The following is a 26641-nucleotide window of genomic DNA, read 5'->3' on the forward strand; positions in this document are numbered from 1 at the left end:
TTAAACTATTAAAATGTGCTTTACTCTTGTATTCATTACATTCATTTCCATGGTGAGCCAAGACTGTAGCAACCTGTAATGTTAATTATGTTAATGAGAGTTAAAGAATTCCCCCCATTAATGGACCTGCCCATTAAGGTAAGCTTAATCAAGGGAGATTTGTTTTGTAGAAAGGCCTTTTATTTATTAACCTTTTGTTAATTTGTAATGAGGCACTGGTTCTCTGTGGTTGTGATGCCCTCTGACTCTGAAAAGTGTATAAATACTTTGAGGTGAGGTTTTGTTTTGGGGCTTACTCAATGGAAGTATTTGTTTGGCCAGATGAGACTCTGGGTTGCCATTAAGGAGCTCCTCAGCTTTGAAAGCCCAGATGTTGGTGCTTCTCTCTCTGGTAACTATGTATGCATGTAATGGTCAGATAGTTGTATCTGTCTGTTAATCTGTGATGTATATATTACTTATGTTCAGACAGTTGGAAGCCCTGTCTATTGGTCTTTATTTCTCTGTATTTTTCCTGAAGTTCAGGGTGCTGACTTTTTCCCCTGAACTAAGTGAATTATACATGTGCTTGATTAAAGTGATTGTTGACCCCACAAAAGCTGCTTTCCTTTTAGAAAAGCAGATCTAAGAACCTGTGCAGCAGGCCTTCCTGTGTATGTTGGAGTCCTTGCTGTTACGTAACCCCAGTTTTCTTCCTAATAGTAACTCTTCTGTTTCTTATGCTTTTGATAGATCTGAAACCCCAGGCTCTGTCAGGCACAGTTCCATGTCTTCCTGCTTATATTCTCTACATGTGTATCAGACATGCAGACTATGTCAATGATGACCTTAAAGTCCATTCCCTGCTCACCTCAATCACCAATGGCATCAAGAAAGTACTAAAGGTAATTACTGTTCAGGGAATCTGGTATTCAAAAGAAATGGAGAGAACTCAGCCTGGCTGGACTTTGAGGGGAAAAGGGGAAAGGAGGGAGAGTGTCTTAGAAGCCTCTTTCTCCATCAGCAAATGACCCAGCTATATACCTCCAGTATATTTATCATCCTTCATGAATGAGGGCTCTACATAAACTCATCTTTCGGCTAACAGAAGCTGAACCTCTCCAAGCATCACAATTTATGTTTTAAACCTTTCCAAGGGAAATCTTCCTGCTTCCTAACTGATGATACTAACAGGAATATCAACTTTTAGGGATGATTCATGGCCATTGCCATGAACATACATAATTGTACTTCAATTTTGTGTCTGCTTTTTAGTTTGTCTGCTCCTATGATATTTGGCTGTTAGTTATTCAGCTGAAATAGTGCCTGATTTCTAACTCTCCTTCCTGCCCCCTTCTGTTTTTTTGCTTCGAATATGCTATTATCTATGAAACCAGATATTCATCCATTTATCCAAGTGACATTTTTAAGCACCTAAGCTGTCTTCTAGGTACTAGAGGAGACAAAAAAAGTATTCAAAAAAGGGTATAGTCTAGTGGTACACATGACACAAACACAGAGATTATGATAATATACAATCATACATGAATGAGATGCAAAGCCAAGTACTTTGTGAGGTTGGTGGGTGGGTACAAGTTGTTAACAACAGGTGGATCTCCAGGAAAGTTTTCACTGAGGAGGAGGCTTTTGAGTTGGGCTTTGAAGATCAACTGAGATAATATATATGAAGAACTTTGTGAGTTTTACCGCATTATATAAATGTGAACTGTTATTAAAAGGATGGTTATTTAATAAATGCTCACTAAGTGATAAGAAAAGAGAAGAAGAAATGATATTCCTAAGCAAAGTCATGGGGGCAGGAAGATGCGTTGAGTGTTTGGGTTACTCTCTACAGAGAGTGGCTGAAGTATATAGCAGTTTAAGGTTGGAAATAGGGTGATACCAACTATAGAGGACATTGAATGCTAGGCTAAGGAATTTGAACTTATATAGAAGACCTTACGGAACCACTTAAGATTTTTGAGCCAAGCAATCTATTCATTAAAAAAGATCATTTTGGTAGGACTATGAAGACATACTGAGGCAAGAGAAGAGGGAGGAAAATGGCGACAAAAAGACCTGATAGGAAGCTATTGCAATTGTGTGTGTTGGTGGTAATGAGGATCTATACCATGGTGGTGGTGGTGAGAATAGAGAGAAAGGGATAGATAGGGGAGAAATTGCAGAAAAGGAGCCAATAAGACTTGGTAACTTTAGGGACATGAGAGGCAAGAATCAAAGATAATCCTAAGGCCAGGTGAATAGCATTGTCACAGAGAGACATAATGAAGACAGAAGGAAGAACAGGGTTTCAGGAAGAGATTGATTAGCTGGATTTTGGAATTTGAGGTACAGATGGTATATCCAGATGGAGGAGTTCTGGCAGCTGAAAATTCAGGCATAGAGCTCAGAAGTGAGGTCAGGAATATAAGTTTAGGCATCACCTTCAGAGACAGTAGTTGAAGTTACATGAATGAAAGAGATTGTTGGGGAAGAGAGGAGAGGGCAAAATACGCAGTCTTAGGGAATACCCACATTTTAAGTGCAAAAGACAATTCCTTCTCTGTCAAATGGGGATTATGATATTGGTACTATCTACCTCACAGGGTTGTGGTGAGAAAAGCACTTACAAACCTCAATTTTCTTTTTAAATATATTTTTATTTCATTAAATATTTGCCAATAACATTTTTAAAAATTAATATTCTTTTTTTAAATTTTGAATTCCAAAATCTCTCCTGCCCCTCTTCGACCCCTTGAGAAGGCAAGAAATATATCAATTATACATATGAAGTCATTTAAACATAATAAACATCAGCCTTGTTCCAAAAGAACACACATGCGTGCGCACACACACACACACAAAGTATGTTTCAATCTGTACTCAGAGTTCATCAGTTCTCTCTGTGGAGGTGAATAGCATTTTTCATCATGAATCCTTTGGAACTGTCTTAGATTATTACATTGATCAGAATAGCAAAGTCTTTCACAGTTGATTATTGTGTACATTGTTCTCCTGGTTCTGCTCACTTCACTTCAGTTCATATGAGGCTTCCCAGCAAACCTTAATTTTCTGTACAGTATTGCAAAAGTCTTAGCTTAAAAGTGTGCTAACACTTGTGGAACCCATTATGTGTTACTATTATCTCTTTGGCTGAATTTTTCTGAATTTTGAGACCCACCATGTGTTACTATTATTTCCCTGGCTGAATTTGTAATCCCACCCTAGATCCAGTCATTGGCTGAGCTGACAGACACAACAACAGGTGGTGGATATTTTTACTTTCTCTGACTTCTGGGAACCAATCATTTCTCTACCTATGGTTGATCTAAGTCATTGGCCCAGACTGAGGCTCCTCCTTGGATGATGGATCCCAAAGACCATGTATTTTTACAATCTATCAGGATATAAATTGCATAGACATACAAGCAATATCCACAGTCTCACCATCACCTTCATAGCTGGATAATGTCCTGTTACCATTTGGTGTGTTACAGTAGTTACTTGGCTTCTTCTCTATACAACCACTCTTGGTTCTTCTATATATTGACCTTTGTGTTTTCCTAATACAATTATCACTTTCACATCACAACTTTCCCCACTGCAGTTTCAATATATCTTGGGATGCTATAAGAAATTAAGTGGGAATTTTGGGGGGGAATTTTTGTAGAAGCCACAGATGACACAGAAAAAATTTAGAAACTCAGAAACTCATAAAATATATGTATAGTATTGTATAATATCAGTGTGTATTATCTTTTAATACTATAATAAATCAGACTTCTTTTCTGGTATGAAGGGACGGCCAAAAAATTTTACTCAGATTTTTCAGATTATGGGAGAGCTGCACATGGATAATCGCCATGATGTGGAAGGGATAACTGAATACTGTGATTGTAAGGAAAATGCTTTGTAAACCTTATAGCACTACATATATATGAATTATCTGGCTGGATTAGCTCAGTTGATTAAAGTATGGTGTTTGGAAGGACTGTGCCATAGGTACAAATCTTGCATATGCCCAGTTAATATCATGTTTTTCTGCTGCCATGGATAGCACCTTTAATGCTAGCTAGCTGTGTTACAGATGTGTACCACTGGAGGACTGAGTGAGAGAGAGGCATTTTCTAAAAACTTATCCTTGTGGTTAGAGAAACAACTCAACCAAATAACTTCTTAATAGTAGCCTTGTCTGTGGATTATCATTAATTAAAACCCTGTGGATAACAGAGTAGAAGCCACTGAGAATCAGGCACAGTAGAGTGGAAAAATGGAATAAAATATAAGATAATAAAATAATAAGATAAGTATATTTTATGTAATATTATTTAAATAATAAGATTAAAAGATAATTTAAAAATAGATGGCCCGCATTCATTCAGTAAATTTCTTTTCCCCTCCAGAAGCACAATGAGGACTTTGAGATGACATCCTTTTGGTTATCCAATACATGCCGCCTTCTTCATTGCTTGAAGCAGTACAGTGGGGATGAGGTAAGAGAAGGACATTATGGTCAGTCTACCAAATACATCAATACTGGGGTAAAGAGGGAGAGGAAGAGGAAGAGAAGAAAAGGAGGGAGAGGAGAGAAAGTAAAAAGGAGGCGGGGAAGAGAAAGGGGGAGAAAAGATGAAAGAAGTAGGGAAAGTAAGAAAGTAAGGAAATATCATTGCCCTACATCAAGACTGGTCATGAGTCCGTCTCCCAAATCTAGCTGAGCTGGTCCATCAGCGGTATTTGAACCCTTTCTAAACTGGTATAAACCATTCGTGTTCCACAAGCATAACCTTTAAGAACCCAAGATCACTTCTGTGCCACACAGTGAGGCATCAGAGAAAGGTGTGTGTCTGTGTATGTGTAATATTCTTTTATCTAAATCTCTGATGCCTAGACTGTTGTACAGACCTCCCAGTAGAGAAATTCTCTCTACCAATGCAGATTGATAGCTGTTTTGCAACTTATATTCTTGAATGTTGCCTGGGCCACTGAGATGATAAATAACTTTTCCAGACTCCATTGTAGCTACTATGTGTGTGGACTAAAGCCCTGCTCTTACAGATTCTGAGGCCAGCTGTCTAACTACAACACCATGGCTTTAGCAAAACCTACCATGTATTTTTTAAAAAAATATCTTGAATTTTTGCTAAATTGGCTGCACCCTGACCTTCAGGCACTGAAACAGTTGTTCTTCACAAAAAAGCATCACCTAATTTCAGCTGATAGTGGACTCTTTTCCCACATTGTCTCCCTCAAAATGTCAGATGAGCTCAGTCTGTCCCAGGGTTAGCTTGGGCAGTACACAAAAGGGCACGTGGACATTTTCAGATGGTGTTTTAAAAAGAAGCTTGGTTCCCATCATAGAGCTGGTAGAAGGGCTCTGGATTTAAATTCATGGGATCTGGGTTTGATTCTGTCTGCTCATTACTGTTGTATGACTTTGGGCAAGTCAGTTCCTTTCTCTCAGATTCCATTTCTTCCCCTGTTAAATGAAGGAATGGCTCTCTAAAGTCACTTTTAGCATTAATTCAAGGTCTTAATAGCAGATGACTTTATTGTCTTCCCTTAAGAAAAAAAAAAGTCATTCTTTCATACTTTATTGTCCTCTAACAAGAGAAGAAAGGACAACCACCCTGAAATATCCAGAAGAATCTCAAACTCTGGTGGTCCATGTGCTTTGGACCCACAAGGAGAGTTCTCCAGAAACCCCCTAATGAGCAGGAGCGTCAGAACACGTGTTCTATGTCTTTCTATATGACATACATGTGTCATATCCAACTGTCACGTAGCCCAGGTGATATAGACATCTGCCAATCTGGCCCACCAACCTACTTCTGTATAATACTTGAGTAAAGAATATTTTTTATATTTTAAAATAAAGTTTTGTTGTATTTTAAAGTGTAAAAATCATTCTTACCTCCAGGCTTTAAAAAAACAAGCTGCAGTCTGGATTTGACCCTCCAGCTGCAGTATGCCTAGCCACTAATCTAGAACCTCCTGAAGCAAATTAAGACTTTAGAAAGATGGGCAGGGGCTTTCCTGGGAAGCCTCACAAGAGTGAATCTCTCTCCCATATACCCAATTATCAGGAAGGAGAACATATATTAAGTATGTCTGATGGTCTGAGACCAGAAAACTTTTCAGCTTTTGCCAAAACAAGAAATTCCAGGCTACAGTGCAAAGCATGTCAGGTGTGGAATCAGAAGGCCTGAATTCAAATCACTCCTCTGCTCAGTGATAACTTTGTGACCAAAGAGAAACCAGTTCATGTCTCGAGGCCTCTGTTTCCTCATCTGTCAAATAAATGGACTAGACTAGAATGATCCCTGAGCTTTAAATCTGCGACCCTGTGACTTGTATTTAGGGAGTAGTATTTAACATGCCATCTTACTTGGGTTCTGTTCCCAATTTTGCCAGCTCAGTAATTTAGGGTAGGTCATTTGAATTCTCCATGCCATTGTTTCCTCGTCTCTATAAAAGAAAAAGGGTAAGCTAAAGGATTGTTGAGGTCCTTCTTAGATGCAAAATTCTAAAATTTTCCTTTCATATTTGCTCTTTTACACAGTGCATGAACAGCATCTGAGTTCTAATATTAGAATATTATAACTGATTGTTATTTTTTTACAAGTATGAAACCAAGGAAATGAGGGGCTCTCAGAGGTAACTAACTACAGTCCAAAGAACAAGGGGAGGGCTGTCATCCTGTCCCTGGCAGGCAGATGAACTCTCCCAATTTATTTTCTCCCACCAGGGCTTCATGACCCAGAACACCCCCAAACAGAATGAACACTGTCTTAAGAACTTTGACCTCACTGAGTACCGCCAAGTCCTAAGTGATCTCTCTATCCAGATTTACCAGCAACTTATTAAGATAACAGAAGGCATGTTGCAACCTATGATAGGTAAGTGGGTATTATGCAATTCATGTGACTGTGAGGTTTGGAGGCCAAGGATAACCTGTTCCGTGTTGCCACCCCCTCAGAAAAACTTATGCAACAGATACAGGGAGAGTCCCCAGAGAACATCGCAGTTTTTTTTCCCAAGTAAATCTACATATGTTTAAGGAAAAAGAAGACCTGCTTTGTGCAAGGGTTCTAGTGTTTATTTCAACACTCCCTTTTCAAAATGCCATTTATATATGTCTTGACAAATAGAGTTGAAAAGAAAAACAACAACTTTATAAACTTCCAACAAGATTAATAACTACATGGTACTAGATCTGTATGTGATTATGTTTTGGAACCACACTGCACCTAGACCCATGTCACCTGTGCAGAGATGATGTGAAATGTTCATCACCCTATCAGAGAGCACCGAAATATCTCTCTGAGAAACCAGAGGTGAACATTCACCTCCTTGTTAGTCTGGGGAGGTGTGGCTGTACCAGTCAGGAGACGATTGTCCCAGAAATTGGGTTCTCTTTTATTGGAGATGTACAATGGTGTAATAGAACCCTGGATTCAGAAACAGAGGTCCTGGGTTCTAGTCCTGGATGTGACACTTAATAGCAGTATTAATATACTCTTGATGGGGTGCTTCGGTGCATGTACTTGGACCCCAATTCTAAAATCACATTTCTCTCTAAAAACACATTTCTCCCTAGCCTCAAAATATTATCCCAGGCAGTTTCTCCCCAGCCCAAGGACATGGCATGCCCCAGCAAAAGGTGTTATCTCCCTTCCTGCATCTATAGAATGCATTAGTTTGGACCATCTCGGTGCTGGCTGGGCTGGCTGTGTACGGCCTAGACTTAGACATGTGTACTCCTTTACATTTATCTTGTCTATCAAGACGCTGATGAGAGCATTTTTAAGTCGGTCCTGACTGCTAGCTGACTTAGTGACGTTTCAGGCCTAAAACCACACCTCCATGTAGCCCCCCGCCCCTCACTTGGGCGATTTCCAGATGAACTCTGGATAAAATACCTTCACAGTAGATATTACAAGTGCATGTTCCTTTAAGAACTAATCACTCCTTAAAAATTCCCTAATCCTGCCCTGAATCACCTAGTTAGCATATTTGGCACATGTTTTACTACAGAATATCTTATATAAACTTTACCTGCACCCCCATTCAAACTGCAGGTTTCCTAAAAACTCTTGCCCTCTGAAAAGTATAATAAATCTTTACCTTGACCTCAAGAATGCTTGAGTCCAAGAATTCATTCCAGGTGATCTGTCCCTGTACTCCAGTCTTTGAGGGGGTGGGGGTGGGGAATGTCAGCCCCCTTCCAGCCTTCATCACTCTGACCCTTTTTCCTCATCTGTAAAATGGAAATAATAATCTCTCAAGATCATTGCAAAGAAAATTATACTTTATAAACCAAACAATCTATATAAGTGCTATTTTAATTTGAGCTATTTAACAGATATTTAATTGAATATATTTCATTTAAATAATTAACAGATATTTATAATAATAATAATAGTTTTTATACAGTGCTTTAAAGTTTGCAGAATGCTATGCAAATATTATCTTATTTTGTTCTCACCACAGCCCTGGAAGATAGTGCTATTATTATCCCCATTTTACAGATGAGCAAACTGAGTCCGAGAAAGGCAAAGTGACTTACTCAGGATCACATATCTAGGAAACATCTGAAGCAAGATTTGAACTCGGGTCTTCCTGACTCCAGGCTCAGTATTCATGGTTTTCACTGCTCTCCACCTAATTGCTTAATTACATACTTTATTTAGTAGTGTGGTAAAGATTACCTAAGATTCAGAGCTAAGAAAGAAATAAATAGATTTATATTTTCAAATTCAAGAAAGAGTGAATAGGACTTTCTAGATCAGGGGTTCTTAACTTTTTATGACAGTCTGGTGGAGCCTCGGTGTCCTCAGAACATTTTTTTAAATGCATAAAATAGAAAACTTAGAATTTCAAACTAATTATATTGGAAAACAATTCTCAATTTAAAAAAATTTTTGGACTCCTGGTTAAATACCTTTGTTCTAGATGCTTTCACTTTTATTCTTTAGCCAAGTCCCAGTTTACTCAGGCTATGCACAGGTACAGGAGTTAATAGCTGAGACTCTATCTTTCTTGTTGTTTTTACTCTACCTTTCTTTAGGAGTCCAAGCCCTCTTTCCATGAAATGAAATGAAAGTGTTTTGAGTTCTTTAGATAAGGAAGTTCCTAAAAGAACCCACCTCGTACCATATTCTTCCTTATAATAAGCTATATTATAACAAAATTCTAATTTAGTCTATTTCACAGAGCAGGTGCACTGAATTACCAATTGAATAACTCATCCCAGATGCTTCCAAAACAAATATAATCAATGACTTCTTTCTAATATCCCTCTCACCTATTTCCTCATCATTCCCCCTCTGCAGAAATAGAGTTACCTGAAGCCCAGAGGGCTATGTGAAAGAAGTACCTCACATTATATAGTGTTTGGCAATCTTTACTTCTCTCTGTTCTTGGACAGCTCTCTAGAGTTCACTTCTTAGCCCTTTCAAATTCATGGAGATTCTTGGGTAAGAATTTCCATGCCAAGGATGAATAGGACATATTAATATCATAGAGCAGGACATTGTAATAATATGAATAACATTTATATGGCACTTTAAGGTTTGCGTAACTCTTTACAAATATCTCATTTTATCCTCACAACAACTCTGGGCAATAAATGTTATCCTTATCTCCATTTTATACATGAAGAAACTGAAGCAGACAGAGATTAAGTGGCATGCCCTGGACTGTCACACAGCTACATCTAAAGCCAAATTTGAACTCAGGTCTTCATGATTCAAAGTCCAGTGATCTATCCACTGTACTACTTAGCTACCTCAAGTACAGGCATGTTTATAAATTTTGTGTCCCTGAGTATTTTTCTAGTGTCGTATACCAAAAGCCAGAGTAACTGGAGAATTTGAGTGATGTAAGAATGGATAATCTTGTTTCATAGGGAAAATCTTTCAGCCCACTTGCTGTTTTCTTCCTAGTGTCTGCCATGTTGGAAAATGAAAGCATTCAGTGTTTGTCCGGAGTGAAGCCGACAGGCTATAGGAAGCGGTCTTCCAGCATGGCGGATGGGGACAATTCCTATAGCCTGGATGCCATCATACGCCAGATGAATTCCTTTCACAGTGTGATGTGTGACCAGGGCCTGGATCCTGAGATCATCCAGCAGGTGTTTAAGCAGCTCTTCTATATGATCAATGCTGTGGCCCTTAACAATCTCCTCCTGAGGAAGGATGTCTGTTCTTGGAGCACAGGCATGCAACTCCGGTAAGTTAAGGGGTGAGGAGAGGGGGAGGGGTATCCACAGTGCCCACAGCAACAATGGACACCACATGCTTCCCAAACTGTAACCACAAAGCAGGAACTTTTAACTCAATTCAGCAAACATTTAAGTCCTTCCCATAAGTGAGGCACTGTGCTTAGATGCTTTATCCCTGAAAAAGAACACCAGAATGCCATAGCTTTCCAGAGCTGGGAAAGTGACCATTTGACATTTAAGTGGTAAACATTTACCTGTATATTAACCTAAAATAGCTTTAGCAGAAAATTAAAGATTAAGTAATAGGAGCATCTGTGTACATGGATAGAATGAATCAACACCATGAAGATGGAACTATTCCCTAAATTATTTTGTAGATTTAACAAAATACCAATGGAAATATCAATGGACAATTTCATTAGCATTTGACCAAGTGATAATGGATACAGAAGAATAAATAGACATGAATATTAGGAAAATTATGAGAAGTAGTGGGGAAGGAAGCCTCACACTACTAGATCTCAAATGATATCCATAAAAAGGAAAGATCAAAACCATCTGGTTCCAGATTTTAAAATAGAAAAATAGATCATTGGAACAGAATAGGTAACTGAGAACTAGGACCAAAATCATACAACATAAGGCACTAGAAATCAATTTTTAAATAAAAATTATTAGAAAAGTTTTACAGAAATGTGGGGTAAAAAAGTAGAAAGGTCAAAGCTACATATTGCCACAGAGACTGTTAAAAATTTCAAGTAGAGAAACATCATTTTAAAAATCTGAAACAATGTTATATTTACCAGTCATAATTGTATAGAGGAGAAAAATGTTTATATATATTTAGTAAATTTTTTAAATTGTAGAAGTTGAGATATTTAAAAATGAAAGTTTTAAACTACTAAAGATGATGTATCCAGAATAGAAAGGGAAAAAGAACATCTCATTAAACAAAAGCAAAGTTGCAAAAAAAGATTACTGATATAAATCTGACATTCAAAATATACAAGCAATTGACATAAATTCATAATAGGAAGATTGATTCTCCAGTGGATTAGTGACCAAAGGGATGGGTAATCAGTTCTCAAATTGAAGAAAAAGAAAAAAACCAACTTATTAGTCACTTAAGAAAAAAATTTTTAATGAGAAAAAAAATCTCAAATGATGTGAATACCATCTTGTATCTGTAAAATTGGCATAAATAGCCTAAAACTATAAAATTCACTGTTAGAGGTATCTCTAACAGTGGGTGGCAATATGAATTTGGTGCAATCTTTTTTCGAATGATTACATTCCTAGAATAGCCTTCTTCAGGACAGGGACATGGCTTTTTTTTGTTTTTGTTTTTTGCCTTTGTATCATCAGAGCCAAACATAATATCTTGAATATAGTGGGTACTTAATAAATATTGGATTAGTTGGATTTGAACACTGTCTGGTAACATATAAGAGCTATAAAATCATACATACCTTTGACCCACTGATTCCTGAGAAGTATACACCCAGAGGATACTATTGAAAGGGAAAAGAAGACTCTCCTACAAAAAATATTCCTAACAGCTATATTCAAATTGGAAAAAAAAATAGAAGCAATCTGTGTATCTACTAATTAATGGGTAGCTGATAAAATTTTGGCACATAAGAAGTTTTGTGTTATAGAGAACAGAGAACAAATTTTTGACCCAAGAAGTTAGTTCAAGGCCTGTCTCTGTCACATACCAGTGGCGCAATTATAGAAAAGTCCCTTAAACCCTAGGTGTTCTGGGCAAATTTCTTTTCTTTATATTATTTTTTTCCAGTTACATATAAAGACATTTTTTAACATTCTTTTAACATTTTGAATTCCAAATTTTTTCCTCCCTTTCTTACCACCCACTCCGTAAGGAAGCAATTTGATATACATTGTGTATGTGTAGTCATGTAAAATATATTTCCATATTAGTCATGTTGCAAAAAAAGAAACATGAAAAAAATAATTAAGTGAAAATAGTATTCTTCCATCTGTATTCAGACTCCATCACTTCTTTCTCTTCCTATGGATAGCATTTTTCCATCATGAGTTCTTTGAAATTGTCTTGGATCATTGCATTGTTGAGAAGAGCAGAGTTATTCAAAGTTGATCACTGTGCAATGTTGCTGATACTGTGTGCAATGTTTTACTGGTTCTCCCTTCTTCACTTTCTATCAATTCATGTATGTCTTTTTAGGTTTTTCTGAAATCTGCCTACTTGTCAGTATTCCATTACATTCATATACCACAGCTTGTTCAGCCATTTCCCAAATGATGGGCATTCCTCCTCAGTTTCCAATTATTTGCCACCACAGCAAGAGCTGCTATAAATATTTTTTTTTGCGTGTAGGACCCCTTTGCCCTTTATGTGGTTTCTTTGGGATATAGACCTAGTAGTGGTATTGCTGGATCAAAGGTTATGTGCAGTTTGATTGCCTTTTGGGTATAGTTCCAAATTGCTCTCTAGAAGGGTTGGATCAGTTCACAATTCCACCAACAGTGCATTAGTGTTTCTGGGCAACTTTATAAAACTATAAGTTATAAGTGAGTTATGAATAAAATCAATGGAGAGAATTTCTACAGCCTTCCCCCTCACACACAGTGTTGAAATTTTAGGACTGGATCCAAAAAAAAAAAAAAAAAGACACATGAAGAATTTAAAGACATAGAAACAGGTGTGGTGGTAGGAGGGAAGTAATGCAGAGTGAAGAAAACCAGATGACAAAAAATACAGGCTGACAACAATTATGTCAAAATGAATGAATGATTTAAAGAGGCTTCAGATAAGAAAAGAACTTGCTGTACAACAGTTTAGAATTTATGAGACCTTCCCTTACACACACGTACTGCTTTATTAATGATTTCACTTCTAGCACGGCCAGATCAGAAATAAGCATCATTGCAAATTATAGAAGTGTTCCTAAAAATGTGCATCAATTAAATTTCACAAAGTCAGGCCCAGCTCTCATAAATTGAATTACATTGATTTTTTTATTTACTCATAGATGAGTGATAGATTCAGTAAATATAGGATTTTTTTTTGTCATACTTATTTATATGTGTATTTACATGTCATTTTTTACTTTATTACTGTGATTACTATTACTTATTGCTTACCATGTGCCAGACAAAGTGCGAAGTATTAAGGATAAAAACAGAAGTAAGATAGATAGACCTCAAGGAACTTACATTCAAATGGGGGAAGATAACACATAAACTGTAGCTGGAAGCACATTTTCTTTTCCTGGCTTTCAACAGGCAATTGTTCCCAATCTGGCTTTTTCTTTGCTCCTATCCCCATCTATCATATAATCTTTTATCTGTAAAGAAACACTGAAGTGTATATAGATACCTACTACTTAAAGCAAGCTGAGCAATCATTTTAATGTAAATAATCATTCTTTCAGTTGTATTTTATGTCCGTTTTTTTCAATCTCAGATGTTCTGAGAATGATAACCTGTTCTCTAATAACTAGCATAATTTTTTTTTACAAGTTCATAGAGATGTCAGTGGACTCAGAGCTGGAAGGAAGCTTAAAAGTCATTTAGTCTAACCCATTCATTTTACAGAAGAGGAAACTGAGGCAAGAAAAAGTCAATCATTGTGGTAAAATTCACATAGGACTAAGTGGCAGAACCAAGGTTTAAATCTGGTATTCTGACTCCAAATCCAGTGCTCTTTCCACTGTGCCAAACTGAGATGATTAAGGTTTCCCTTCCCCAAGCCAAAGGCAGAGAACTCCAATTTAGTTTACTAATTGGTTTTGTGAAATATTCCCAAAGGACTCTTGATGCAAAATGCCATCCACATCCAGAGAAAGAACTATGAAATCAGAATGCAGAATGAAGCAGAATATTTTCTCTTGTGTTATGTTTTGTTTTTTTTCTTGGTTTTTCTCATGGTTTCTCCCATTCATTTTAATTCTTCTTTGCAACATGACTAATGTGAAAATGTGATTAATAGGAATGTATATGTAGAACCCATATAAGATTGCATGCTGTCTTGGACAGGGAGGGAAGAAAATCTAAGACTTATGGAAGTGATTACAGAAAACTGAACACTAATAAATTAACTTTTTTAAAAAAGGAGTACCCTCACCCCAAAAAAGAAAGAAAATAAGGCATCAGGCAAAACAAAATTAAAGATAACAGCACCATGTTTCTGCACATGTGCCATCAACAATCTGGCATTAGTGAGCAGCAAATCTCAGATACCTCAGCACTGGAAACTTTGCTGGTCAAAATCTAATTTATATCTTAGACAACTGACCAAATAAAATAATGAAGTTTTTGTGACAATGGGAAGGACAACACTGAGACTTTGAGAGAGTGGAAGGAAAGAAAAGTAGGACAGGAGGGAGGTAGGGAAGGAAGGAAGGAAGGAAGGAAGGAAGGAAGGAAGGAAGGAAGGAAGGAAGGAAGGAAGGAAGAGAAGGAGGGAAGGAAACGAGCAAACAAACATTTATTTAGCACTACCATTTGCCATACTAAGTGCTTTACAAATTTCATGTCATTTAATCCTCACAACAACCCTGGGAGGCAGATGCTATTATTATCCCCATTTTACAGTTGAGGAAACCAAGGCAAAAAAAAAAATGGTTAAATTGACTTGCCCAGGGTCACATAGCTAGTAAATGTCTAGAAATGGATTTGAGCTCAGGTCTTTCTGACTCCAGGCCCAGTCCTCTACATACTGTACCACCTCAGTTTATTTTTGACTTATGCATCTAGGTATAACATAAGTGAGCTTGAGGAGTGGCTTCGAGGGAAGAATCTCCACCAGAGTGGAGCAGCAGAGACGATGGAACCTTTGATCCATGCAGCACAGCTCCTGCAGTTGAAAAAGAAAACCCCTGAGGATGCTGAGGCCATTTGCACCTTATGCACCTCCCTCAGTACACAGCAGGTATGGGCTTGTCATAGGCTGCTTCTAGGCTGGCAGTGCCATCATCTAGAGTGCCTTAGTTTGAATGAAAGTTGGCTCTTGTTTTCAAGAGGTTGCTGTGCTTGCCTTTAAAAGTTAGTAATTGCAAAGCCCCAGGGTTGGAGGAGATAGACCTGTTACAAAGTAGGTAACTCAAGACTATCTATGACACAAGTACATTCTAGATCAGGAAGTAAAGAATTTTTCTAATTTTTAAAAGTGACATTGAGAGAGAATTCCAAATAGCTATACTTACAAGCTTTTAGTTAAAAATATAAATGATTTTGAAAACAAATTCTGGCTACTTGGCAAAAAAAAAGAAGTGAAGTTTGCCTTCAAAAACATCTATTTGCATAAAAATAAATGGCATTTAGGGGAGATGGTAGAGGGTTGCATTTTGTGTGAGAATTTTATTGACAGGTTTCAGGTTCAGCCCAGACTCTGTTGTCTATTCCTAATTTGGGTCCAGATTCAAGATCAGATTTGTATTGGGTACTGAAGTTCTTTGAAGTTTTCTATAGGTTCAGATAGGATTGCCTCCTTTGTGACCAACATTTCTTTTGATTGCAACAGATTGTCAAAATCCTCAATCTTTACACTCCCCTGAATGAATTTGAAGAACGAGTGACCGTAGCCTTCATACGAACAATTCAGGTGAGTCTGAGAATATTAATCAGTTTTGTATAAAGGTCATTTCAGAACTAGTAACTGGAATTGAAAATATAATTTAACTTTACTTGTCTGTCCTAAGAAACACGGGCTTAAAGGCAGATGATGCTAGAAGACATATGCTGTGGGCCTTGTTACCTCTGAAATCACTTCTGCCTTTCTATCCATTTGCTTAAGTAGAGGAATGAACAATATAATATCTTCCATGCATAAATTAGCATAATGTAGATGTACAATATTCACCTGAACAGTAATCTTATTCCTCTCAGATTTTAAGAGGTGTACAATCAACATAAACCTCTCCATTTATTACGGGGATGTAAGGAAGTTGCATAACCACACCTAACAATATGAGAATACAAGGGGAAAAATAAGAAAATGGGAAAAACATTTTAATTTCACATACGTAAACACATATGTTTGTAAAGATACACATACACAAATATGTATTTTATTAAATAATGGCATAAGACTCTGACATAGATAATTCTGGGGGTGAATTAACCTCATTTGTGTATGAGTGATGCCACAGGCATCATGTTGTATTTAAAATTTGGAGTCAAGAGAGATGAGACTTGAAGTCTTCCCTGGGGATACTTAACTGGCTGTGTGACTATGGGCAAGTCACTTCACTCCTTTAACTCTCAGTTTTCTCATTTGTAAAATATGAATATCCTTCCAGTCTTGAGGTGTAAAGCATTTCACATAAGTAATTTCATTTGAGCCTCACAAAGACCCTGAGAGGTATATAGCTATTCTTATCCCAATTTTACAAATGAAAAAACTGAAGTTCAAAAAATTTAAGTGACCTACCCTTACATACACACACACTCACATATACACAGATATCAGTTACTCTCACAAATTTTCAAAAGTCATTGACAACTTCTCCACTTAGTGGCTATATGGGAACATATTGAGTACAAACATGACTTCCTCAAATGTACATGTGGGAAAATAAAACTATCCTGTAACTTCCATAAGTATTATTAAGAGATAGGAGAGAAGTGGTGAGAAGTCTAGGTTTGTGAAGACATTTGTATCAGTAAGAATAAGGCCAACAACCTGACAATATATTGAGGTCAGAGAAAAGGAAATGTTCTAAACTTGAGAGAAAATACATAATGTTTTGTTTTGTTTTGTCTTTTACAAAAAGCTAGTTCCATCAAATTGCTTTTGGGTATTTATTCACAACATGTTACAAATCTCCTTAGGAATTTGGGTTATTATAGAACCTTCCATTTGAAGGGAAACCAATGATGATAATGATGATGATGATGATGGTGGTGGTCGTGGTGGTGGTGGTGGTGATAGGTAGCATTTATATAGCTCTTTATGATTTGCAAAGTTCTTTACAGATATAGCCTTCGTTTTTCTTCACAACAATGCCAGATGCTGTTACTGTCCTAGTTTTACAGATAAGAAAACTAAGGCAGACAGAGATTGAGTGACTTGCCCAGGAGTTAGTGTCTGCCACCAGATTTGAACTCAGTTCTTCCTGACTCCAAGCTCAGTGTGTTTTATACACTGTGCTACCCAGTATAAACTGCCTTTGGAATTGTTTAGAAGGTGATTTACTTAAAAGATGATGACTCAAAGGAAGAAAGAGTTCAGTTGTATTTAAAGTACCAGAAATGAGCCAGGATCTAATTAAATAAGATCGTCAGTGGAAAGATAGGAAAAATGCAGAAGGCAGGTTTTCTGATCCAAAGAAGCCAGTTAAGATGGCAGTCACCCATAATGCTGACCCTAGTGTGCTGATGAGGAGGCCTGCAGTGCCCTCATCTTGTGAGGGTCCATTCTACAGAGGTGATTGACAACACCATGAACAATCAGCAAGTGCCTTCCTCTTGCCATGCCTCTTGTAAGAGGGTGATGACCCTTCCAGTAGCTCTCCAGAGGCAGATTCTGTGTCATTTGCATTCATCCCCAGCACTGGCCTTTCTGTCAAGGCTGCCTCCGTTGATGGGCCACGGTCTCCTTAATGAAATGGAGACCCAGGTGGTCATTATACATTTCTGAGCTACCTTCATCTCTATAAAATCATTTCAGGTAGGCCTTGCTATAAAATAATGACAACATTCAGAAATCTGAACTTACTAAACTTACAAGTTCAAGTAATTATTCATTTTACAAAATTATTCCCCTCAAGGTTCCTGTTAAATAATAGCTATGTATTTTAAATTATTGGCATAGCACAGTTTTTAAAAAAAATTACACAAAAATATCTATAAACATAATTCTTAAAGTGTTATCCCTTTTCCCCCATCATCCACCCCATCCTCAAAACCCTCTGCAAGTTGTTTTAATATTGCCCATGTTCTTTTTTTAAACTTTCCAATTAAAAAGCATTTATTTTCTCTCCCTCCCCCCCCCAAGAAAAAGAAAAACAACAAAAACAAAATCCTTGTAACAAACGGTATGGTCAAACAAACAAATTCTCACCTTAGCAACGTCCAAAAATGTCTCGTTCTTCACCTTCAGACCATAGCCTAGAGGTGACAAATATGTTTCCTCATCTTGTCCTCTAGAGTCATGGTTAGTCACTGCATCAGTCAGTTCTTAAAGTCTTTCAAAGTTGGTTGTCTTCATTGGGTCATTGCTGCATACATATGTGATTGCAGAAATTGCCCCTCTGGTTCTGCTCCTGTTACACTGAAGCAGTTCAAAGAAATCTTCCCAGTTTTTAAATGACACAATGATATTCTAGTCCATTCATTCTGCAAGCTGTCCATATACCTTTTTTAAGCTTCGGAATCCTAGACTGATCCTGTTGGAAATCTTTGGATATAGTGTTTTACTCATTAAGAAGAGTTTAAATGCTGCCCTCCCCCCACAGTCTTTCCAAGTTCATCTTGGTATGTAGGAATCCAAATAGCAGTGCCTTTTATTTGTACTTGAATATTCAAATAAAGAACTAACTATTGCCGAGTTATAAAAATAACTTACAAAGTATTCCCTTAACGTAGAGGGGAATTGTGCATAAATGCATATAATGCTTCCATACTCATGTTATGTGCCAAGATTCATCCCAAAGACGTTTTTTTGTCATCTTGATGTACAGCAAATTGCTCAGTATCTTTTATTAGTAATAGTAGTAGTACTAGTAGTAATAAAGCAAGTAGTAGTAGTGAAAGAATGGCAATAGTAGTACTAGTACTAGAACTAGTAGTACTCATAGTAGTAGTAGTACTAGTAATAGAGATAGTAGTTGTAGTAATAGAACTAGGAGTAGTAGTAGTAATAAAACTAGTAGTCGTAGTACTAGTAATAATAGAACTACTAATAGAGTAGTGTACCTCCATATTTGGAGAGTGCTGGACTTGACATCAGGAAAGATGTAGATTTAAATTCTACTTCTGACACTTTCTAGCTGTGTGGCAGAGGCAAGTTCCTTCACCTCTCAGTGCCCATGGCAACTCTCTAAGTTGCAAAAGAGATGCCGGTCTATATTGGTAAAATGAATTACCCACACAGATGAAGTCATAGCCCCCAACCTTTAAAAAAAAGAAAGTATGATCCTACTGAATATCTTTGGAAGATAGAGCGTTTACACTCTTTAAGAATAATTTAGATGTCGACCCTGCCTTTCCACGTTCATCTTGGTATATGGGAATCCAAGTAGCAGTGCCTTTTATTTGTACTTGAGATTTCCACATGTGAGATGGACCTATAAAGAATCTTCAGATCAAAAAAGATACCTTTAGTTCATCTAGTCCCAAATCATGCTAGATTGATTCTTTTCTCCTGTTTTAAAATATCTGTAGGAAAAGAATGTATCATTTCTAATCCAGAATTCTTCTTTATGTCTCTCAAAATTTGCCATAATTTAATTCTATTTCTTGTATGTTCTTTATAGAAACCAAGAACTTTTTTATTTTTATATGCATTAAGAGATTATGATATTGGGAAAGTCATTTCCCCTTTCTCTAGGCCTCAGTTTCATCTTTTATAGGATGAGGAGGTTGGAATAGATGATTCTTAAGGTTCTTTCCATCTATATCTCCTTTGATTCTAAGATAGATGCGGTCCCTGACCACTTGATCTCCAGTTTACTTTTTAGACTTCTCAAGACATGTAAAAAGTTATTATACATGAACCTAATCATTTTAAAGGTACAACACATCATCTGAAATAAAGGCAAAGTCAGAATTCTTAATGGTTTCCTTCTCCTCAGGCACAACTACAAGATCGCAATGACCCTCAGCAGCTGCTCTTAGACTTCAAGCACATGTTCCCTGTCTTGTTTCCATTTAACCCATCCTCCCTGACCATGGACTCAATTCACATCCCTGCGGCTCTCAACCTGGAGTTCCTCAACGAAGTGTGAAGACAAATGTTTGCTGTCTTGGCTCCAGTCTCAGTGAGTTCAAGCAAAAAGAAAACAATGACATAAATTGAAGGACAAATTCAGTGTGGTAAAAGTGGACCAAGCCAGAGCCTAAGAACCTGTGCGAAGTGCTGAACTGTCCAGTATCAGGCACATATCTTCAATGTGATTGTTTTTCTTTTGTATTCTACAGCTCAAAATAAGAATACTTGAAATACAGTTTTTTAAATAGTTTGGTTTCAGGCTAAAGTGCACAGTCCATAGCAGTTTAAACAGTGACTTCCCCAGTGCCATAACCAATGTACCAATCTTGTCAAGCAGACATTGGCCAACTTTTTAATCTTCATTCTGTGGCTATTTAATACTTAAAAACTGGACATTTAAATTGCCTTCAGGGAGCTTCTAACAAATGCAGATACTTGTCATTTTGGGGTTGACACATGTTCTCCTTTCCACTGTTTTAGGAAGCAGGAGAAATGGTGTTGTGGGTTTGTGGGGGGTTGTTTGGTGAGTGGGATGGGTTTACCCATTTTTCCCCACTACAGAGGCAATGCCAGTAATGTTGGCCTCCTTATTCTTTCCCTAGGCCTTAGTAGTATTTTAAACTTTATTTTTTTGGAGCAAAAATGTCACAATGACACAAACCTGTTTGTGCCCTAAGATGACTTCTTGGTCTCAGTCTTTAGGAAGAGTTAAAGCTGCTACATGTCAGTGCCCTTAGGTAATGACTAGCAAATTGAGCAAGAGGAGATCCTATCCAAAACTTTTTCACAGTAAATGCATCCAAACCAAATATTATTTGTATTGCATAATTCCCCCGTGTTACTTTATGAAAGAAAATGTAAATGAGAAGACTAGTAGTCCCAAAATGTCATTTATCTATTCTCTAACACAACAGGAGAGCTCACAAATAGGACTTCATTGTCGTTTCAGCATCCCCTAGGCAGTTAAATTCCTTCTCAAAAGGAGATGTATGAGTGGTTGAAAATATATGAAAATAATGAATATAGATTTTCACTTAAATGCTACTTTTTTTTAATCCAGTAAAATATCTGACATTCATCCATTTGTTTGTATTAAACATTTGTTCAAAGTTACTGTGTTAAAGGCATATGCAGTCTCCCAATATCTGACATTCATCCATTTGTTTGCATTAAACATTTGTTCAGAGTTACTGTGTTAAAGGCATATGTAGTCTCCCTGCTAGAATATAAGGGGATGGAATTCCCGGCCCTTAATAATGCTTATCCAAATTTTGACACTTACAAGTAAGTTTTTTCTAAGACTACAAGTGGACATTTCTTCAGAAGAAAGCATTGAGTTTGAAAAGCTGTGTACTATCTTCGTCATAGATTTTTCTTCTTAAAAAAAAAGCCGAAGTCCATTAATAGATGGTGATCATATGAAGAAGGATGTTGCCAGTGCAGGAAATCATAGTTTGCTAACCAGAGACAAGTGGTCCCTCTTCCTGATTCTTAACAGGGAAGTTAATTACTCCACAAATTATCAGTTACATGACCCCATTATTCTTAACTCCACTTTCTTTCAGAAGCCCATGACAAAAGGCCCCTAGGACCTGGAAACAGATGCAGACCTCTTTCCTTACCACTTCTCCCTAGCAAATCCTTCCTTCTTCCTGGCCTCTATCATCTCTATCATCACCCTCATCCATGTGGTCTCAGAACAGTGGAACACTCCACCCTTGTTATGATGAAAATCATATCAAACCTTCATTAAGATGACCACTTCTACTTTCACAACAAACACACAAACTTGTTTTTGGCTATTTCTACTGAATTAAAGCTGTTTCTGATTTATTCAGAGATACATATCACTGACAATATCCATAGCGTCACCAACCAGTTTCATCTTCAGTGTTAATATGAAAGTGTCACATCTGTGACTACCTCCTTAATAACTGGAAAAGTCTCTTGTAATGATTTTGTAGCACTTTAGTTTAAAATTATTCCTATATGCAAAGGCTACCTTTACCCTTCAAGAGAAGAAAAAGCAGATCATCAGAGACTCTGAAGAGTTGGAAGGCACCTTAGATGTCACCTACCTAGTTCAACCTTCTATTCAGTGGAGGACACTTCTCTAAAAACTCAACACATTTACTTGGTCAAATATATAAATATTTAAAAAAATTGGTTTTCACCCTCCCCGTTCCTAGTGTATGCTAGGATCTTGTTTCCATACTTAGTGGGACTTGGAGACCCACACAAAAAAACCCTCTGAGCCAGGACCCCACCTTATCTGTCTGTGCCTTTGGGCTTTGCTGGCTCAAAGGTACAAGTGACATCCCATAAGTTTTTCATGCTTTCCTTAAGCCTTTCTGTCCACTCACCAGACAAGGGAAAATGCTAGCTTTCTGCAGAAAAAGGTGTCTATAAAGGCAACTACTGCCAACTGTCCTTAACTGTCTTATACCATCAGCTTCCTCTGACTTTTTAGGTGCCCATCTTTCAAGGGTCCTTAGTTAATCATATCAGCAACTAAGGATTTATAATATCTAATGCTTATCCATTGGAATAAAATGGAAATAATCTACTGAAGGGGTTTTTTTCCTAAATATATAGTCTAATTAATCACAGATTTCATTCTTAATTTTTTTTTTGCTAAGGGATAATGGTGTTTTGCTGAAGTTGTAAAGAATTTAATTTATGTGTATTATATTTTTTTAAAAAAAGAAAAACAAGATTTTTATAGAACCTTAGTATAGAAATACATAGAAATCGGCTATTTAATGTTTAGATCTATAATATTTAACTTACAACTAAGCCTGTGCTTGGAAGGAGATTCTTTCGTATCTTTAACATAAAAATCTTTTGTTAACTATTTTTACTCCCTGCATTTAAAAAGCACATTTAATGCAGCTTTATTCATGCAAACATCCACAATTCCATGGAAATCAGAATGGCATTTTGATTTAAGAATATAGTGCAATATAATGACAAGGTTGAGACCTATATTTGTTAATATCTCAGATAAGCACCTTTCCCACTGTGCCTTCAGCTGTTATTAAGGTAACTGATTTCTCAATTGCTACTTTTTCCTGGAATAAGCATTATTGTGGGAAGGATTTTAATATTCTAAGGAACATTATGGTGGATGCAGGATTTATCCAATCAGTCATTCTGAATTGTTTTAAAATCACAGAAGAAAAAAAATTAGATAACATCACTTTTAGGTTGATGGGCTTTTTAAGAATTATGTTACAACTGTCCCATTACATTGAATTAGTTATATGTACATAGCACATCCTTAACTAATCCTTGCTGACACTGTTAAGACATCTTTTTCCAGGCATTTGCTTTCTATCTGGGCTGCCATAGTTGTTTGAAACAACTAGGATGTTGCATTACACAAATGTGCATAGGGTTCCCCCCCACTTTCCTGGGGCATGTCAGTAATAATGGCTCCTTTGGAGTTTTTAGGGCTGGGTTTTTAAGTTATTTTAAAACACTTAGAAGTTTGGGAAAAGATAGGAAAAAAAAATCAGCACATTTAATTGTCTGAATTATCCCCTTGTAAAAAAAGGGGGGGGGGGGAATCTGTAGTTGCTTTTTTAATATTAAACACTACAAGTTTTCCCTTATTTCCCTGAAACTACTGCAACAACGGTATCATAACTGAATGACTACATAATGCCTGTACTACTAAACAGCTACTATGTGAAACACAGGGTAGGATCTTCTAGTCATGGTTCATAGAAATCTTTTCCACATCAGGTGTTATTAAATTAAGCCAGATGTTGTTGCATGTACAGCCAAACACTTATGGTTCACTTCTCTGCCACCCTGATGCCATGGAATTGGGTTGGGGAGGAGAAAGAAACAGACTAGAGGGATTTTTTCTTACAGTAATAAAAATAATAAGGTGATATTGTTTTTATTTTAAAGGTCACTGGATGAAAAACTTTTTTTCCTACATTATATAAACTTTAATACTTTTAAATGGGATAAATCTGAAATAAAATTAAACATTTTCTTAAAGTGCATGTCAAACCTGGCCAGAGTTGGATGTAACATTTTTGCCTCCAAATGATGTTTAGGAGGAGCAGCCTCTCTCTGAAGGAATTTCAATGATATTCAGGAGGTGAATCAGATATCATAGACGAAATACTACTGATAAAGAATATTTTTTCCATTTTGAACAAATCTGTAAACTAAATCTTTGTTTATAGGAAAATGCTTATAATAGTCACTGTAATATTCAGCTGTGGATAAAAATTTGTGGAAATAAATACTTTTGAATAAATGTGGGTCTTCAAATCTAAATGAGATCTATAACTCTTTGCAGCCAAATTTTGACTGAGAAAAAAAAGAGCCTATCTTCTGAGAACTTGGAGGTAGAAGACTGAGGTCAGTATGCTTACAACATCCTGGTCATTGATATATACTTCCAACCTTATCCTCTCCCCTACCCCATGTAGATGTGAGTGGTGGATCTGTGAGTTAATTTGATCTTTCTAGAAAGCAATATAGCTTTTGAGGATCATAGATTTACTAATGAAAAGAATCTAGTCCAATCCCTCATTTTATCAGATGAAGAAATTGAAGTCTAGAGAGGTTAAAGTGACTTGCCCAAGGTCACACAGGTAGGAAGTAGTGGACAGGATCTGAATCCAGGTCTGTAATCTTGAAATTAGTGTTTCCACTACCATATTTGGGTATATCACTTCACCTTTCAGAAATTTAGTTTCCTCATAAACAGCTGGAGGAAACTGGGCTGAATAATCTATAAGAACGCTTCCAGAGCTAACATTATATGATCCATGATCTTTAAAGTTTCAAGTCTTGTACCATGAGCACATTTACAGGTGAATTTCTTTTGCTACCTCCATCTCTCTCAGACCAGCTTCCCTGCTACTGAAATTTATGAAGCCTCTGCCAACCTGTGCGTGTGTTTGTCCATTGCCAAAGAAGACCATGCCATCAGAGAAATGATGACATGACTTGCACTTGACTTTGTTTTGAGTGAGGGAGGGCTGTGCAGGTCACCAGCCTCACTTCTCCAGAGCCATTGGAATCGAGTGGCCAGATATTCCTCAGGATGACTGGAGATGACCCAGGATGAGGCAATTGGGGTTAAGTGACTTGCCCAAGGTCACACAGCTAGTGAGTATCAAGTGTCTGAGGAGAGATTTGAACTCAGGTCCTCCTGACTCCTGCACTGGTGATCTATCCCCTGCACCACCTAGCTGCCTCTACCTTAAATCTCTAGAATGTGTAAGAAACCAAGAGTCAGAGAAATTAAAAAGAAAGCTGGAGTTATAACAAGAAACAGCCCCAAAGTTTTCAAACTTCAGCCTTCGGACTGACCCAGATATTTCCATAGTCCAGGTTATTCCCCCTGTGCCTTAATAGGTTTAGAAATCAGTGCAATCTTCATTCTCTGGCACAACCCCCCCAGCCCCCATTAAGATGATTCTTTTATTCCATGAACCCCACCCTAAATTTCTTCCTCAGTAGTTTTCTCTCTGCATCAGCACCAAGATTCCATTCCTTGGCATTGTGCTTTACTGGGTTGAGAGGATCAAAATAAGCTAAACCATTTTGCAGACCTTAAGCGCTATGTAAACCTTAGGTAATATTCCAATCTCTGCTGCTTACGGTATCATTATTGGGAAGAAATAACTTGTGTCCGTATCTGAAGAGGTTGGTTTGGATACCTCCAAGATCTCTTCCTGATCCCTAAGATATCTTACATGTAGTCTATGGTATCTCGACCTTCAGGTCAAAATAACAATAGCTAAGATGTACATACAGATATACGTGTATACTGTTACGTGTGTGTATACATGTATTACATATGTGTTTACGTATGTGTATACACACCCCCCACCCTTGTCACGTGCCAGGTACCACGCTAAGCACTTTATAACTTTCTCCTTTGTCCCTGCAATCCTGTTGCTCCCCCCACTTGACCCAGGAGGGACTGGAGAGATCTTCCTGACCCCAGGCTCGGCGCTGCTTGGGCTCTTAGCCACCTCTCCAGACTCTCTTCACTGCTTCCCAGCAGCCCTTTGGGTGTGTTGTCTTCTCCCGGCGGACAAAGATCCTCCGTTACTGGTTATCTGTGATACCTGGAGCTTCAATTTCCTGGCACTTATTCAGCGCTCAGCCCACGTGTCTCATCTGTGGCCCTCGGCTCAGTAGATAAAGCAAAGGGCGCTATCATAGTAAAACGCGCTAACGACTCCAGATCCTGGAGGGGTAACCACCCTCCCATGAGGAGCATCTCACAGATGAAGGGGGCTGGCCTGGGAGTCGGAGCCCTGGCTCCGAACCCTTGAGCACGTGACTTAATCTCTCTGGGCCTCAATTTCCTCGTCTGAAAAAACGATGGGGGTTGGATCAGACGGCCTTCTGCGGCAGCGACGAGAAGGCCCCCAAACAGCGCTCCGGGGGGCCGGCCTCCCTGGTCTCAGTCCGCTCAGCACACTCTCCATCACCTGGTTCTACGAACTCAGATTGCGCAGTGGCCACGTCATCATCGACCA

At 37.7% G+C, this 26641-nt stretch overlaps 1 protein-coding gene and 1 non-coding gene across 2 annotated transcripts in view; one reads left to right on the forward strand and one right to left on the reverse strand.

Annotated features, from left to right (window-relative positions):
* LOC140502861 (unconventional myosin-Vb-like) overlaps positions 1-24416 on the forward strand; it is a 104661-nt gene extending 80245 nt beyond the window's left edge. Inside the window, exons 11-17 of the mRNA XM_072606919.1 lie at positions 733-884; positions 4383-4472; positions 6728-6878; positions 9927-10212; positions 14945-15119; positions 15711-15791; positions 19984-24416. Coding sequence (XP_072463020.1) covers positions 733-884; positions 4383-4472; positions 6728-6878; positions 9927-10212; positions 14945-15119; positions 15711-15791; positions 19984-20136 — 1088 coding nt within the window. The 3' untranslated portion in view covers positions 20137-24416. The remainder of the gene's footprint in view (positions 1-732; positions 885-4382; positions 4473-6727; positions 6879-9926; positions 10213-14944; positions 15120-15710; positions 15792-19983) is intronic.
* A 2144-nt stretch (positions 24417-26560) lies between these two features.
* Positions 26561-26641, reverse strand: LOC140502909 (small Cajal body-specific RNA 18). Its single transcript, XR_011966632.1, has one exon.

The sequence above is a fragment of the Notamacropus eugenii genome, chromosome 4, assembly GCF_028372415.1.
Source record: "Notamacropus eugenii isolate mMacEug1 chromosome 4, mMacEug1.pri_v2, whole genome shotgun sequence".
Classification (NCBI taxonomy): Eukaryota; Metazoa; Chordata; class Mammalia; order Diprotodontia; family Macropodidae; genus Notamacropus; species Notamacropus eugenii.